Raw genomic sequence first — 16,612 nt, 5'->3', positions numbered from 1 at the left:
AGAGAAACTGTATTACTAACAGAAATCCTTTTCATTTCTTTCCAGGTTGTTTCCCAACGGGCCTGCACTAGTTATAGCTTATAGAAAATTATAGAAAATAAAAACATATAAGAAAAAAGAAATGTATAGTTTTTTGTTGTTGAAAATAGACAATTAGTACAATACGTATGTAAATTGAAGAATTAGTAATGGCTAAGTAGTCAAACAGATCTCTACTGCCCTGGTTAAGGAACTACTCCATAGCTAAGTAATTTTTCCATTTTTTTTTTTTTTGAGAAAGAAGTAATTTTTCCATTGATTTCAAAGAAATACATAAATGAAAGACTACTTACCAAGAACTTTAGGATAGTCTAGCAGAATTAACCAGCTCTTATTGCTAAATTTACTTCACTACTAATGACTCACTCATGCTCATATGGATATGTTTGACTAGATCTGAATTACCTCATTTTTTTTAATACCAGAAGCCGTTAATTTATTCCTAATATAAATTTTTAGTAATTAATTATAGGTAGACACTCAACCAGGTCCGTCAACTGTTCTTGTTCTTGTAATCCAATCAAATACACCTTCCTGAAGTGGAAACTAGCAGCTTTCTTCCTCTATATAAACCCCAAATGCAAGAATAGGTAACTATAAGCCTTCTCTCTCTCAATAGCCAAATATTAGATTGGCTTTCATATTTGAGCTTTGACGTTCTCTTAAGTTTTGAGTTCATTGCTCCTAAAGGCTCAATGATGCTGTCAGAAACTCCAAAGAAATATAAAAACATGCCAAGCAGATTAATGTCTAGTCTCTTCTTCTCTTCCTCAAAAACCCTTTCTTCTTTGTCATCATTTCCAAACCCTCACACTCCTTCCACCCATATCAGATTCTCTGAGACCATGATGGAAGAAAACATTGAAAATGCTGAATCAATAATCTCCAAATGGGATTTAAACTCTTCGTTCTACAAAGCCACCTCTCTCTTCCAACAAAACAGAAAAGAAGCCCAGGAGTTTCTCAAATCTGTCAAGGACTTGCAGCGAGCAATGCATTTCTTAATCAGTGAAAATTCTACATCCAAGAAGCTCATACTTGCCCAGAACCTAATGCAAATAGCCATGAAAAGGCTTGAAAATGAGTTTTATCAGATACTGTCTAAAAACCGTGACCATCTTGATCCTGAATCAGTTTCTGGCCGATCCTTGGGTGGGTCAAACAATTCTGATGATGAAGATGACGTTCAATCCAAAGACGAGTTGGAAATTGCTGGTGACTCAATCACTGAGGTGGATAGAGTCTCAGAACTTGCCATGACGGATTTAAAATCAATAGCTGAATGCATGATTAGCTTGGGTTATGGGAAAGAGTGTGTCAAGATATACAAAATTATCAGAAAATCCATAGTAGAAGAAGGATTGTTTCATCTTGGAATTGAAAAGTTCAGATCTTCTCAAATTCATAAGATGAATAGAGAAGACCTTGAGCAAATCATTAAGAAGTGGATAACTGTAACAAAGATTGCTGTGAAAATGCTGTTTTTTGGAGAAATAGTTCTATGCAATCATGTGTTTTCAAAGTCTGAGAAGATTAGAGAGTCATGCTTTTCGGGAATAACCAAAGAAGGAGCCTTCAGACTATTCAGATTCCCCGAACTCATCACAAAGAGCAGGCATTCGCAGGAAGAAGTTTTCCAACTAATGGAACTTTATGAAGCAGTCTTTGAGTTGAAGCCAGAGATTGAATTTATATTCGACTTTGAATCAACCAAGGCTGTTAAATTACAAGCTCTTTCATCACTGGTCAAACTTGGTGACTCCATCCGCACCATTCTATCTGAATTTGAATCAACAATTCAAAAGGACTCATCAAGAACTCCAGTTTTCGGGGGTGGCATTCACCCACTGACCCAATCTGCAATGACATTCATATCTTCACTGGCAGATTACAGTGGTATTCTCTCCAGTATCATTGTTGATAATCCGCAAGCAAGGACTTCACCACTACCAGAATCTTACTTTGAGAGTCCGACCTCTGGCAATGGTTCAACACCAGCAGTGTCAGTCCACCTAGCTTGGCTCATATTAGTTCTTTTGTGCAAGCTTGATAACAAAGCTGAGATCTACAAAGATGTGTCTCTATCATACCTCTTTCTTGCAAACAATCTCCACTTCATTGTTGAGAAGGTACGTTCAACCAACCTTAAGTACCTCCTAGGCCACGACTGGGTGTTGAAGCACACGAAGAAAGTAAAACAATACGCTTCAAACTACGAATCAATGGCTTGGACTAAGGTCTTCTCATCTTTACCGGAGAAAAATACCCTAGCTATAACTCCTGAAATGGCAAAGGAGTGCTTTATGAGGTTCAATGTGACTTTTGAAGAGGCATACAGGAAACAGACATCATGGGTTGTACAAGATGGGAAATTAAGGGATCAATTGAAAGTGTCAATAGCAAAGAAACTGGTTCCAGAGTATCGAGAATTTTATGATATGTATTTGGCGGTGCTGACTGGGGAGAAGAATTTGGAGTTATTCGTAAGGTTTTCACCTGACGATTTGGGGAACTACTTGTCAGATCTGTTCCATGGGACTTCCACCTCAGGTAGTTCTACATCGTCTTCGTCATTGTTTCAGTCACAGGGATGTATACCCCGTTGAAATAACTATGTATGTCCATTACCATGCAAACTAAGTCTAATTTTCATATCCAGTACATGTAATTCTGTTATGATTAGTACTGGTCACTGTGAAATGGTCCTTTCAGATTTTCCTATAAGATCATTCATCGTGAGCCATGTATGAATGATAACCCTTTAGCAATACTACTCCTTTACTTGGGCATTCTTAATTTTCATCATCAAACTAAAATATTCCAATCAAATTCTCAAGGCTAGCCAAATAAACTTTTGACTTGAATGCATAGAAAATTTTCATATGGTATTAAGTTGATAATTTCAATTGGAATATCTGAATCACATAAAAGGTAACAAACTTGCAAATATTGAAAGTTAAATATGTATCTATGCCGATTTTGAAGTTTGACTATATCATAAGCTAATTAACATTTTGAAACAATTTAGCTCATAAAATAAGAATAGAATAGAGAACATTTGGAGCTATTTGAATTGGGAAATTATTTATATGAAGAGATAACGCAAAAAGAAAATACTTAATACTTTGATGGTTGATATATTTGAGTGGGAAATCTTAACCTTGAATAGATCTGGTCAGGCATATTAGCTTAAAGTCAACAAACTTGTGAATATTAAAATAAAAAGTGCAAGTGTCAACAATTGAAATTTACTAAGCTCAAACCTGTCTTAATTCGAATTACTAAGTTTTGAAACAACATTTTGTATATAAATATAATTACAAGAAAACAAGTCTGACATAATTTAAATATATGGTGCCAACCATAAGTTTCAAATTTCAACAACATTTTTCAGAGAGACGAGAAAACCTATAGAGGTAAGAGGAACATGAAACTGCATACACACAGGATAATGAATAAACTATCCAATTACCATCTGCTCCACTGGCCTGGGAATGGATTGCCAACCTGTACAAATTTGGAGAATATCTTTAAGAGAATCTGAGGGTGCTTCCATTGTCCATGTCAGGTAGAATTCACTTGGGTGGAACACACATTCTTCGTTGGCCACTGTTGATAAGTAAGCTTGAGCCCCATTCAGGAACAAGTCTCCTTCAGATCTTATTAAGCCAGATTTTACCTCTTCCCGATCTGCTGCCTATGGAATCATCAAAAAAGCAAGCATTTGAAACATATTGTGTCAACAGCCAATGGAAATAAGACCATTCTACTTATTCAGAACAAAGTAATGCATATAAATAGTTTGTAACTTCGCAGTTTGAATAAAGTTACTAAATAACATTAGTTCCCCACATTCCAGTCTACCCAAAAGGACCCCTCTGTGATTCAGCCTCTTCTTAAGTATACATGAGACACCCAAAGGCTTTTTTTTTTCCCCTCCTTTTCTTTATTTCTTTATGGAAAATATAAAAGACATGCTATTTTTCTGGCCAAAATGTCAAACACTTAAAGGTCTTGTCCAGTTGCCCATTTTACAGAGAAAACGTTAACTATAAAGATATTTAGTGAGAAAACTCTTACTTTAGTGAAAATACACTACTTAGTCACTGTTTAGGGATACATGGTCAATTGGCTGAGGATGACAGATTATCTGGTATGCTCCAATTGAAGCACAATACCAAATCTGAAGCTGTTATTTTCTGGAGTAGATCTTTAGATTTCAAAGACAACATCCCTCATTCATTGTTGCCTGCAGCACTTCTCATTTGGAAGAATACTTAGCACAAAGGTATTAAGTAAATAACTGGTTCAACCACAGACACTCACCAGAATATCATAAAGTAAATGTGTTCTTTTTCAAAAATATTCAATGAGGAATATTCATTTTATTAAAATAATCAGGTGCTTCATTGCTTGTAAAGAATGTGGTTTCCTTTTTGTCCTGTATAACTAGACAAGCATTTTTGCAGTGTTCTGCAGTTAAAACAAAACTACCATAATTAAGGAAAACCCTAAGAATAAATGTAAGACATGGTGACATGCGATGTAAGATAGTCTTGGATGGAGTTAAATGCTAAATAAGGTGTGTATGATGATGAATGATTTGACAAAAGATAAAACTTCAATGATGCATAATGAAAAACTAAAATCATGTTTACATATACAGCCATAAATGCATCCAGGTTCATACGTACAAACTCATCTGTTCAATATTGGTTATGGAGATAAGGAACCAACAGGAATAATCTCTTATATTAGATAAGGTAAATAATGAAAAGACAATACAGTTCTTAAAAAGGCACAAAATGTATCCACAAAGTGAAATTTGACAATTCAGTTAATGCATCACATTCTAAAACATGGAACTTTAGGCTGTTTAAAATAAACTTCCATTGAGCATATCATCTATCTATATTTTTTCCTTACATGAATTTCGAACCTTCAAATTTGAGCTCTGAATTTTATGAAGGGTCATAAATAATCAGGAAAAATTTCAGCTTTGCGATGCAGAGCAAAATATACTTTACCTTCTCTGTATAATATTCAAAAGACTTTTTCTTCTGTCCTGCTTCATATATGTTGCATTGAGAGTATATCTGAGAAAAATAAAGGTTAAACAGAAAAAAATTAAAAATTAAAATTAAAATTAAAAAAAAAATCAGATAAAAAAATGTGTGCATATATTGAGGACGCAGAAAACTTAAGACACTTAATCAGAAGAGAAAACAAATAGCCATTTACCTGAGATTCTACACTGGCACAAACAGCATATATACCCCAGTTTCTGGTGTAATTGTTGTATAGATGAACTTTTCCAAATCTAACACGAGGGTGCCTTTGGCGAGTCCCATCAAAGAAACAATGATGAATTGTTACCCGAATGCATCTATCACCAACGTGAGTGGGGTCTGCCCCAATAAGCATTGTCTTGTCATGTTGTGCAAAGTAACATCTGGTGCCAAAGGCAGAATAATATATCAGAACTTTTTACCTCCAGTATTCAGTCTAATCCTGCAACATGAGATATCAACCCACCTAGAAATAGTTATATCTGTGCTTTGTCTAGTGATATCTATAAGTCCATCATCATAATCACGGAGGCTGCAGCGGTCTATCCATATGTGCTTTGAATTTGGTTTTATTTGAATACCATCAACATCATGTCCTCTACCACCTTCAAACTCAAGGTTGCATATGATTATGTGTTCACATTCCTTCAGCCTTAAGCCTTTGCCGGTGAGCTTTATCCTTTGACCCCGGCCATCGATTGTCTTATAAGACGACACGTTCAAGTAAGAAGAAAGATGAAGAGTACCAGAAACTTCAAAAACTATCCATAGTGGCTCTTTTTTATGGCAACCTTCACGAAGGGATCCTGGACCATCATCTAAAGACAGAACAAAATTTGATATTAAGTAATTCAATATCAGAAACTTTAGCTCAAAACATTTAGCAATTTGCATAAAAGTAGAACCTTAATAAACAAGTCATTTCATACATGATGGTATGTCAACAAACCTTACAAATAATCATTAGAGATCCAAATGACCCTGATAAACTGTCACTTATCCTAAAAGCTTAAACTATTAAAAAATATTAAACCCAATACCATTATTATTATAGAAAGGAAAATTTTGCGTTTTTTTTTTTTTTAAATATTAGCACGATACCGATAAACAATATTAAATGAACAATAATTCTAGAGTCACAACTTTTCTTACAATTCTTTTTATAATTACTAATGTGATAAGTTGTTAATGGTATACAATAAAGTAGTGTCAATGGTGGAGTCATTTGAGAATCAATAACAGCTTATTAAAAACGTTGGTGTATATAGGATTACTCTTAATTAAAAGAAAAAAGAAAAAGACAAAAGGCTAAACAATATTAAATGAACAATAATTCTAGAATCACAATTTTTCTTACAATTCTTTTTATAATTACTAATGTAATAAGTTGTTAACAGTATATAATAAAGTAGTGTCAATGGTGGAGTCATATGAGAATCAATAATAGCTTATTAAAAATGTTGTGTCTATAAGATTACTCTTAAATAAATGGAAAAAGAAAAAGACAAAAGGCTAATAGTGCTTTATTAATGTATTACACTATTAGTGTGCCATTCACATAAGGAGGCATTTGGTTTGCTGTGATACGTATTACAATGACGTAACATTAAAGTTTTTGATTTATTTTATTTTATTTTTTCTAACATTACCATAATTTAAAATTACAAAATATATCGCATCATATTAATCTTATCACCTTCCTAAACAATATAATATTGTTTTCTTGTATTAAGATTACCTTCTTAAACAATATAATATTATATTCTTATATTAAGATTAGGTTAATATTACGGTCACGGTGAACCAAACACACCTAAGAGTTTGGAAACAAATAATTAACTAATCTAAGCTACAAATCGAATTGAAAATTTGAAACTACATATTAGCAATTTCATGATCCGGAACTTAATGTACGACATGAAATTGTATACAAACAATACCGAATTGGCAACAGAAATTTTTGGCAAAATCTAAACTGTGAATCCTGATTGCAATGCCGAAATTAGCAGCTTCATAAACACAAAATAAATCGAAAGGGACACAATGAGAATTTCAAAAAAGGGAGCAAAAAACGTAAAGAACCCTAAGTTTTACAAAAGCACAATGGTTGAAAGCGAAAGAGAGAAGAGGACCTGCGAGAGTGGTGACGCAATAGATGGGACCGTCGAGGCCTCCGATCGCGAACCGACCGAACCCCTCTGCCCGACCCGCCAGAGCTCTGAGACTCGAATCCACGTCAGCGTAAGGTAGGGACGCCATGGTTCTTTTGGAGCTCAAAAGTCTGAGCTTTGAATAGTATTACTTTGACGAGCCGTTAGAACAGACGAGAAGAAAAAGAAAAAAAAGGTCGTTACTGCGGTTCGGTTGGAACTGACACAACGAACGAACAGTAAAACCGTAATGGGCCTGCCTGTGTGGGCTGATTTGGGCCTCATTTAATGGGCAAACCCTTGAATGACCTAATGGGGCTTGAGTCTAGGACCACATTTAGCTTGTGACCCACAATGGATTTTTCCATTTTATATCTATAATAATAATAATTCTCAAGTTTCAATTTTTTTTTTGGCCTTTATTATATTGTAACCGGTGCCTACGCACAAAATATTATATTGTAACCGTTATGCACAAAATATTCGTCAATAGTGATGAAGAAAATGATTTTACTTAGATAAGTAAGATAGTTATTTGAGTTTGTGTTGAGTATTATAATTTATGAATGAATCAGTTGACATCAAAATTAAGAAAATTAAATTAAATACATTGTGTAAAATTAGATAACATTTACTATAAACTAATTTGGATTATGATTGTACTTTGAGTTTAATATAATATTTTATTTTTATTTTTGCTAATAAGGGTGATCTCAAGAGATTGACTAAAGGTTTTGAATCTAACATTTCTTGAATATCATGAGAATGTAGGAACTAAAATGCACTAGATCATCAACTTCTTGAGATTCCAATGGTTGAGATTCCAATGGCTGATGAACAAGCTTTTTCATTTTACTTTTAGAACTATTCCCATGTGAGTTCTTAAAGCATAACCCTTGAGTGAAATTTGATGACCCTCTTCTTTGTAACTAATTAAGCTTGTTCATCATGTGAAGTTGTGAACAACGCTTCTAAAACTTACTCATAGCCTCATGGATGGGCGTGTAGAATAGTGGTTAGATAGAAGTGGGAAATGGAGAAAGCCAATGCAGTTCAAGTCGGTACAATAAAGAAAAGAAATTACAGTACCACCCGGAAAAGAAGTCGCAAGAACCAGCCCACCACGTCGCTATATAATGAAGCAACTAAAACGTTTTAAGATCACGCAGCCGTGCGGTGAGCACAGAGCGAACTATTCTTTCGCCTTTTACTAAAGAATACCGTGTGCTCGCCGCAAAGAACGGCATACGCCAATTTTTTGAGGGGATTTCTTTGGGAGTTCCCTGCCAAATCGAGTCCAAAATCTATTTATTAGAAAAGTTTGTTAATCTATATAACTAGCTATAATTTTCTTTTGGCTTTCGGTATTTTTATCCTCGCTAAAACTTGATATCTTGGACCATCTTAAGATTAAAGACTGCCGAGTTTACAACTACTAAAAAAAGTGCTGCACCATCAGAGACTTTTTGAGGCACCAAAACACAAAATATACTGAGATGAGTCCAATGTTGCTTAACACTGTTTGACTTGAAAGAAGTGTTGCACCATCTTTGATGTCGTTGTCTTCTCAATTGCTTAATGAATTTTTATGCCAAGATTATAAGCATCTTTTGGTTCCATACAAGAACAGAATTTTTGTATCTTGGTTGGAGTTGGCTTCATTCCTTGTTCGTTATTCCAATAAGCGATTACTCAAATCCACAAATAATACTTCAAGTTCTCCAAGAATCCAAGAACACCTGAAATTAAAGAGACAATACAAGAATACTCCCAAGCAGTCGTATTTGGATTCTCCAAGGTAATCCCAAATCAGAAACTTTGAGGCACCAATACACAAAATCATATTAAGAGATTTTCTAGGAAAATTCTACAACTTTCAGCCTAAAATTGAACATTTACTATTAACTAATTTGGATTTTGATTATGCTTTGAGTTTAATATATATATATTTTTTTTGCTAATAGGGGTGATCTCAAGAGACTGACTAAAGGTTTTGAATTCAAGATTTCCTGAATATTATATGGCTTGAATTAGGAGTTCGACTCCTTGTTGGATTTGGATAAAAAATGAATTTTATTCTTTTTGGGTTACTGTTATTTGAAGTTATCAAGTTTTATCAGAAGTCTTGTCTACCACTTGATTTTGAGTTCTATTTGGAACATAAGTGATTTTTCTTTGTGTGTGGAAAAGAAGTCTAGTCCTTCTTGGTTTTAGATATGCTAGCCAACTCAAATCTCCTATACAAGCATAGGGCTACTGTGGTTCTTTGATATTTGTGAGTTGTAATTTGGAATAGTGAGAGAGGTTTGTGGCCTCTTAGTTTTGGTTTCGTGGTTTGGTGATTTGCTCTTTCTTGGTGTGTTGCAACTTTTGGATTGGATTTGTGTCTCTCTCTTTGGTTTGTGTGAAATTCATATTTGGTATTTGGTATTTATATTTGGTATTTGTGAACCTTTGGTTCTTTAGTTTGTATCTGGTTCTTTAGTTTGTATCTGGTTCTTTGGTTTATATTTGTGAAAGAGAGCTATTTGGGTGTATTTGGGATTTGGGTTTATGAGAGTGCATTTACACCAATTTGTATTATCCCAAATTTATTAAAGTGAAATTTGTTCATCGTTGCCCATAGATGTAGGCTATTGCTGAACCACGTAAATCTTAGTGTTTTGTGTCTATTTTTTTTTTTGGATTAATTTTCTTCATTCTTATTGTTAGTTTAAAGATCTTTCCTAAAATATTTTCACAATCAATTTTGATAATTTGAGCTTCTCCTATTTTACAACAGGATGCACTAGATCAACTTCTTAAGATTCCAATGGCTGATGAACAAGCTTGTTCATTTTACTTTTAGAACTATTCCCGTGTGAGTTCTTAAAGCCTAACCCTTGAGTGAAATTTGATGACCCTCTTCTTTGTCACTAGTAAAGCTCGTTCATCATGGGAAGTTGTGAACAACGCTTTTAAAACTTACTCATAGCCTCATGGATGGGCGTGTAGAATAGCGTGGTTAGATAGAAGTGGGAAATGGAGAAAGCTAATGCTTTTCATAAAGAAAAAGAAATTACAGTACCACACGGAAAAGATGCCGAAAGAACCAGTCCACCACGTCGCTATAGATTGAAAGCAACTAGAACATTTTGAAAACACGCAGCCGTGCGGTGAGCACAGAGCGAACTATTCTTTCGCCTTTTACTAAAGAATACCGTGTGCACGCAGCATATAACGGCATACGCCAAATTTTTAGAGGGGATTTCTACGAGAATTCCCTGCCAATTCAAGTCCAAAATATATTTATCGTAAAGAAGTTTATGTTAATCTATATAATAAGCTATAGTTTCCTCTGCTCTCTCAGTATGTCCCTCACTGAACTTGAGTTTACAACTACTTGAAAACTTAACTTGAGTTTACAACTACTAAGTGTTGCACCATCAGAGACTAAACACAAAATCATACTGACTTGAACTGCATTCATATTATTAATGAATTGAGGCACCAAAACAAATATACTAAGATGATCCAAATGTTGCTTAACACTTTTGACTTATAAGAAGTGTTGCACCATCTTGATGTTGTTGTCTTCTCAATTGCTTAATGAATTTTTAAGCCAAGATTATAAGCATCTTTTGGTTCCATGCAAGAACAGAATTTTTGTATCTTGGTTGGAGTTGGCTTCATTCCTTATTCGTTATTCCATTCCAATAATCGATTACTCAAATCCACAATAATACTTCCAAGTTCTTCAAGAATCCAAGAACACCTGAAATTAAAGAGACAATACAAGAATACTCCCAAGCAGTCGTATTTGGATTCTCCAAGGTAATCCAAATCAGAAACTTTCGCCAAAACACAAAATCATATTAAGAGATTTTAATGGAAAATTCTACAACTTTCAGCCTAGAATTGATCTGGCTGGTGGAGAGTTAATCATCAAACCTGAAGGAGTCATTCCTTGCCTCAAATACAATTCACAAAGGCTAAATTATCGTTCAATTATTAGGAATTTCCTTCACAAGGCCAAAGCATGGCTCTTTATACAACATAGAGTTAGTTATGATAAATTGATAACATCATGTAGAAATGGGTTTGTAGCATCCTAAAATAATCACAAACTAAGCTAATTCCCACGTCTGACTTCCTTCTAAGTCAATTAAGCACTTGCCATATCATCAAAGCTTATTTTAAACGAAAATGTTTGCTAGCACTGCATCAATAACTCTCTTAAGTATAGTTAAAATGATCATCTCAATTTAACTTTGTCACATTATTTAAAATGTTAAATAACTTAATAATGTGAAATCATGTACATTATTTTTAAAAAAATTTATCCAACAGACCCCTGCTCTTCTCTATCATATATTTGAAGTTTGAATAGAAATCATTTTGAACAAAGTGTTAGACATAGGTAGTACTGAGCAGAAGCTTGTGTTGAATTCCAAGTTGCCAGTTCTTGTCAAATGGCCATAAGTTAGTAATATGTTGTTCTTAATGCTGTGAAGGTAAGCAAAATTTCAACATTTTATGAACCAATTGGCTTTTCTATCTATCTTCTTGCATTTGACATTTGAGGACCGCATCTTTTTAAAGAGAGGCTACCTAAAAGCCTGAGCTGGCGTGGTGTTAGACAAAGGTGCGAGATAGTGGCCAGTGGGAGAGACAAGTGGGAATGAGAAATCTAATGGAGTTCGAGTCAGTATAAGAAAAGAAGTTAAAAAAGAGTACCACACGGAAAAGAAGAGGAAAGAACCAGCCAACCCCATCGCTACAAAGTAAAGCAACTAAAGCATTTCAAAATCACGCAGCCGTGCGGTGAGCCCAGAGCGAACTATTCTTTCGCCTTTTACTAAAGAATACCGTGTGTGCGCCGCGATTAACGGCATACGCCTATTTTTTGAGGGGGATTCTTTGGATTTCCCCACCAATTCTATTTCAAACTTGTTTAATATTTTACAACCAGTGTTGTTTCAAGTTTCTTTTGTTCAAATCTTTGAAAGTAGTCCAATTTTAATTGGATGGTGTGATTGGCTTATAATATGGACAAGATATGCAATGGAATTGGCCTACCATGGTCTAGTTTTATCTAGCTCAGACGTAAAGAAGGCCTAGTTTCCTCAACTCAAGCTAGCTTAATTAGTTAAATTTCAGGTCTCAATTATTGAAATTACTAAAAGACATTTTTCTGAGAAATAGATTTTCTTGTTTATTGAGACCAAGTGACAAACAACCCCAGATCAAAATTTGCAATTACATCTGAAGCCTAGTCTGTAGTTAACCATTTATAAGTATGCATTTGAATGCCAATAAAAGAGGAGAAAAGGTTTTCTCCGTTTCAAAGTTCAAATTTTTCTATCAAGCCCATCAAAATAAGCCGAAGGCATTCTTTAATCTTTGTTTCAAAGGTTAAAATTTTCTCAATGAAGGATGAAAATTCATCCAAACTATATACAAAAGAAATATTTGTCCAACTAGTACTTGTTGGCACTTAGCATACTCCTAGAGCAATTTCGATAAAGAACTTGTTATGCTTAGGATTCAGATCCTTTAGATTTCTTAAGATACCCTACGATGTAAAGTTCTTTAAATTTCAACATTTCTTTTAAAATAAATGGTTAAGATGCTGCCACATTATTAATTCATAAATACAACCCTAAATTAGTCTTAAAATACAAAAAATACAATTAATGTGTAGTAAACGTTGACGTTAGCAGCTTAACTCCATTCAACTTCTTTTTTTAAGTTTTCTTTTTCCATAAACCAATGAGGTCAATTGATGATTTACGAGAAATGAATATTAATATTAACATTTAATAAGAAATGAACCAATGAGGTCAAGCCGTCAAGGTGGATTCCCAAGCCAAAGCAAGTCTTAATACTAAGTTTATCTTCAACATTGGGATGGTTAATCCTCCCAAGGATGAAACAAGTTAGAATAATAAAATTGCTTGAGCAATTCTGTTCAAATGGAGATGCAAACGCTTTTTACTGGTTCAAGAATCCAAAACAAACTCTAAAGATCTTGTTGCCAACAACCCTAGATGCAAGCTATACCTTTGAAAAAAGCATTTGATGAAAAATCTGAAACTGGATGAAAAATGATTGGGTTGTTATTTAGTTTTTAAAGATAAAAACGTGGAGATAAAAGCTTAAGTTATAATGATCATTGTTTTTGGGTTGATGATTTTTCTGAAAAAAAAAGTAACAGAGATAAGTCCATAATTTAAAAAATAAATAAATAAATAAAAATTTTAGAGATAAGTCAAGAAGTTGAAAGGCATTTAGGATAAATAGGAATATTTATGTGTTTTGAAAGACTAATTTAAGATTATATAAGTGAATTGATAATGTGTCACCATCTTAACCATTTATTTTAATAGAAAGGTTGAGATTTAAAGAATTTTACATTGTAGAGTACCCTAGGAAATCTAAAAGATCTGAATTCGTTATACTTATGGTAATTCAATAGCTTACAAAGAATCTTCTAAAGCTAATGAATCTGTCTGAAGAAACCCACAGCCCCAGTTCGAAACAAGGGCAATTCGTAGAGAGTAAAAAAACTCTTTCTTTTTTCTTTGAGTTAGGAGAGAGTAAGAAACTTTATATAATTATCTATGGAGGCCCTGAGGGAAGGACTGGTGGAGCTATTCAATGGAGGAGCAAACTTTGCTCCCACACATAGGTCACATAATAGATTATCCAGGAAATGTGAGACTTAATGAAAGTGAGTTGGGGTGTGTAGTAGAGGAAGCTGGTTTTGATACCATAGAAGAGCAAGAAATGGTAGTAGAAAATAACTGGGAAGCCACTGGAAATAGTTCAGAACTACAAGTCCCACATGGAAAAGGAGTGTATAGTGACAACCAGACCAATTGAATATAACAAACAAGCTAACATTACTTAAAGTCATGGAGCCGTGCGGTGAGCACAGAGCGAACTATTCTTTCGCCTTTTACTAAAGAATACCGTGCGCTCGCCGCAGATAGCGGCATACGCCAATTTTTATAGGGTAGTGTCCGAGGACGCTCCCATCAATTCATATTCAAAATTAGCAGCGGCAAGTCTGGGCTTTTTGCTGTGGGAGTCATGGTTACAAGGCCGTTGTGTCTGAAAGCCATCAATAGCTCCCTAATTTTATCCCTCTCGGTTAGAGAGTGACAAGATTATATCATAGCTTGTGTTGCGGCGAGACAATACAAGTTTAGTATACTAATTCACTCATTGTCAAATTTAGAGTTCGCTCATTGATACAAATTTAGTATGTCAAATTCAAAGTTCACTTATTGATGACATGGCGGAGGCGAATGCAAATTTAGTACGAATTCACTCAATGTCAACTTTACTCATTTAACTTTACTCATTTACGCGTTAACTTGTATGAATTCACTCATTGTTGACCGACGTGCAAATTCACTCAATTTCTCATAGACTTGTACAAATTCACTCATTGTTGACCCACAAATTTTCACTCTCATTGTTGACTCATCGTGAAGAAGGCTTGCAACAATGCCATGAAATGTTAAACCGAGGCTCAGCATGGTTGATGGGTTTAGGTTGAATTTTTTTTTTTAAAAAGATTATTTTTAATATAATGTATTGTAAAATAAAAATAGAGTTATATGGTATATTATTAAAATGGTTATAGAAGATAGAAAGAGTGACATTTTAGAAATGCAAAATAGAAAAACTATACAAAACCCAATATAAATTGTAGGGTCACGTTTTTCAGTCCAAGCCCAAGATGCATGGGATCTTAGACCAGTGAGCCCGGTACAATGATTTTGTAAAGAGTGGACCAAAGAGCTAGGCTTTAGTGTATGGACAACGGTTAGCATGGTGTTCTTCACGATCAAGCTGAGATGGACTGAGCTTACCAAAGAAGATTGGTCATCGGCACGGTCCGATGAGTCTTTTCTGGTGCCTCTAGTGTGTTGGGGGGTTTTAGCCGCCTCTTTCTGTCTCCCTCCACTCCCTTTTTATAGTAGTTTCCTTCCTCCTAAATGGGGTTCCAAGGGTAGGTACTTGTCTCATCAACCATCCCCTCCAGTTGTTGGGAGTGGTTGTAAAAGCAGAAAAGCATGGCTATGTCAGGCACAAGGCACTGAATGAAATCATTGCAGCCTTTCCCTCTGACATTTCCATTTTCTCCGTTGTTCTTTTCTGCTTTAGTACTTTTTCTGTTCCGTGGAATGACCTGGAGTGTCACTACCAGTGGCAGGTTGCCCCCTTTGTCCTCGGCTACATCCATGCCGAGGAGGATTCTTTCCATGGCCGAGGAGGGGTTCTTCCTTGGACTGGGCCCTTGGCCCAATGTGTCCATTGACATGGACCTCCTGGTCTTTTACCCCCCACATAAATGTTTTGAGATTCAAACATGAGATTGATTCCTCACACTTTTATTAAAAAAAAATGTTAACAGTCACATTCAATCTATCACTCTTATAATAAAATATATAATACCTTACACCTTTATCATATTTATCATCATAGGTATCAAAATTGTGAGTCTATTTAAGACAAATTGTTCTATTTTATATTAAACATAATTGGACATTTAATCTTTTGTGAACTATCTCATAGTTCCATATGATTATATGTTATGTTCTTGAACTACTAAATAATTACCCCTTCATACATTCTCTAATCGATGAGCATAGTTTAAATACTTTTTGTTGTGTCACAGAAGTGCTCATAATTGTCACTCACATGCTAAAAGATGACCAATACTTTCTCTTTTATTTTTATTTTTTATTTTTTAAAAAAAATTGGTGGTTGACATCTCACCAAGCCCGCATCTTTTACCTAGCCCAAGCCCAAAGTCTCCATGTAGCCAATTTCCAAGAGTACTATTGCTTATGGTCTTTGAAAAAGATTATGTGAGGGATTTTTTTTTTTAATTTTTTTTATAGAAAAGATATTGATGTGTATTTCATTGAAGGGAAATTTGAGAATCAAATACAACCCCTCAATGGCTGGAGGAGAGGATTCTTCAAGTTTAATTCAAATCTTATTATGTTACATTAATCATTTATGTAGGGGCACGATTTGGGGCCGAAGTCCAAAATGTATAGAGTCTTGGTCTAATGAGTCCAATACAATGAATTTGTAGAGTATGGGTCAAAGAACTAGGTCTTAATGAGTTGGACAACGGCTAATGTTGAATTAAAAGACAATCAAGCATAAATAAGAGACATTGGTGTCAATGGATTTTTAGTCCGAGGAGGCCAAAGTTAATGAATACTGATCACAGTTGGATATTAAGATAGTTTAGTAGGCTATAGTGTTCTCTCTCTGTTTTTCACCACCCCCTCTCATAAGAGTTCTTCCACATTATATATCTTCTTTTTGATCATATAGACCTTACAC

General features: G+C 34.6%; 2 protein-coding genes, 1 long non-coding RNA gene and 4 other non-coding genes across 7 annotated transcripts; 6 read left to right on the top strand and 1 right to left on the bottom strand.

Moving 5' to 3' along the window:
• The first annotated feature begins 408 nt into the window (after positions 1–408).
• Positions 409–2,731, top strand: LOC115958407 (exocyst complex component EXO70H1-like). Its single transcript, XM_031076826.1, has one exon. The coding sequence runs from the start codon at positions 735–737 to the stop codon at positions 2,643–2,645; it is 1,911 nt and encodes a 636-aa protein (XP_030932686.1). The 5' UTR covers positions 409–734; the 3' UTR covers positions 2,646–2,731.
• A 555-nt stretch (positions 2,732–3,286) lies between these two features.
• LOC115958196 (probable pectate lyase 4) lies at positions 3,287–7,441 on the bottom strand. Its single transcript, XM_031076589.1, has 5 exons — positions 7,241–7,441; positions 5,575–5,926; positions 5,281–5,491; positions 5,067–5,135; positions 3,287–3,736 (listed from the first exon to the last, which is right to left on the bottom strand). Exons 1-5 carry the CDS (start codon positions 7,365–7,367, stop codon positions 3,500–3,502), a joined length of 996 nt encoding a protein of 331 aa, XP_030932449.1. The 5' UTR covers positions 7,368–7,441; the 3' UTR covers positions 3,287–3,499.
• A 984-nt stretch (positions 7,442–8,425) lies between these two features.
• On the top strand, positions 8,426–8,541 carry LOC115958640. Its single transcript, XR_004084571.1, has one exon. It is a non-coding gene; the product is annotated as a U5 spliceosomal RNA (small nuclear RNA).
• On the top strand, positions 8,436–9,871 carry LOC115957834. The gene is made up of 2 exons (XR_004084410.1): positions 8,436–9,056; positions 9,223–9,871. It is a non-coding gene; the product is annotated as an uncharacterized LOC115957834 (long non-coding RNA).
• A 532-nt stretch (positions 9,872–10,403) lies between these two features.
• Positions 10,404–10,521, top strand: LOC115958652. Its single transcript, XR_004084582.1, has one exon. It is a non-coding gene; the product is annotated as a U5 spliceosomal RNA (small nuclear RNA).
• Positions 10,522–12,051: 1,530 nt separating this feature from the next.
• LOC115958651 lies at positions 12,052–12,168 on the top strand. The gene has a single exon (XR_004084581.1). It is a non-coding gene; the product is annotated as a U5 spliceosomal RNA (small nuclear RNA).
• Positions 12,169–14,158: 1,990 nt separating this feature from the next.
• On the top strand, positions 14,159–14,274 carry LOC115958653. The gene has a single exon (XR_004084583.1). It is a non-coding gene; the product is annotated as a U5 spliceosomal RNA (small nuclear RNA).
• The last annotated feature ends 2,338 nt before the right edge of the window (positions 14,275–16,612 follow it).

This window comes from Quercus lobata, chromosome 8, assembly GCF_001633185.2.
Source record: "Quercus lobata isolate SW786 chromosome 8, ValleyOak3.0 Primary Assembly, whole genome shotgun sequence".
In the NCBI taxonomy this organism is placed as follows: Eukaryota; Viridiplantae; Streptophyta; class Magnoliopsida; order Fagales; family Fagaceae; genus Quercus; species Quercus lobata.
The sequence above is the reverse complement of the archived record's forward strand: the minus strand, read 5'-3'. Positions and strand labels throughout refer to the sequence as shown.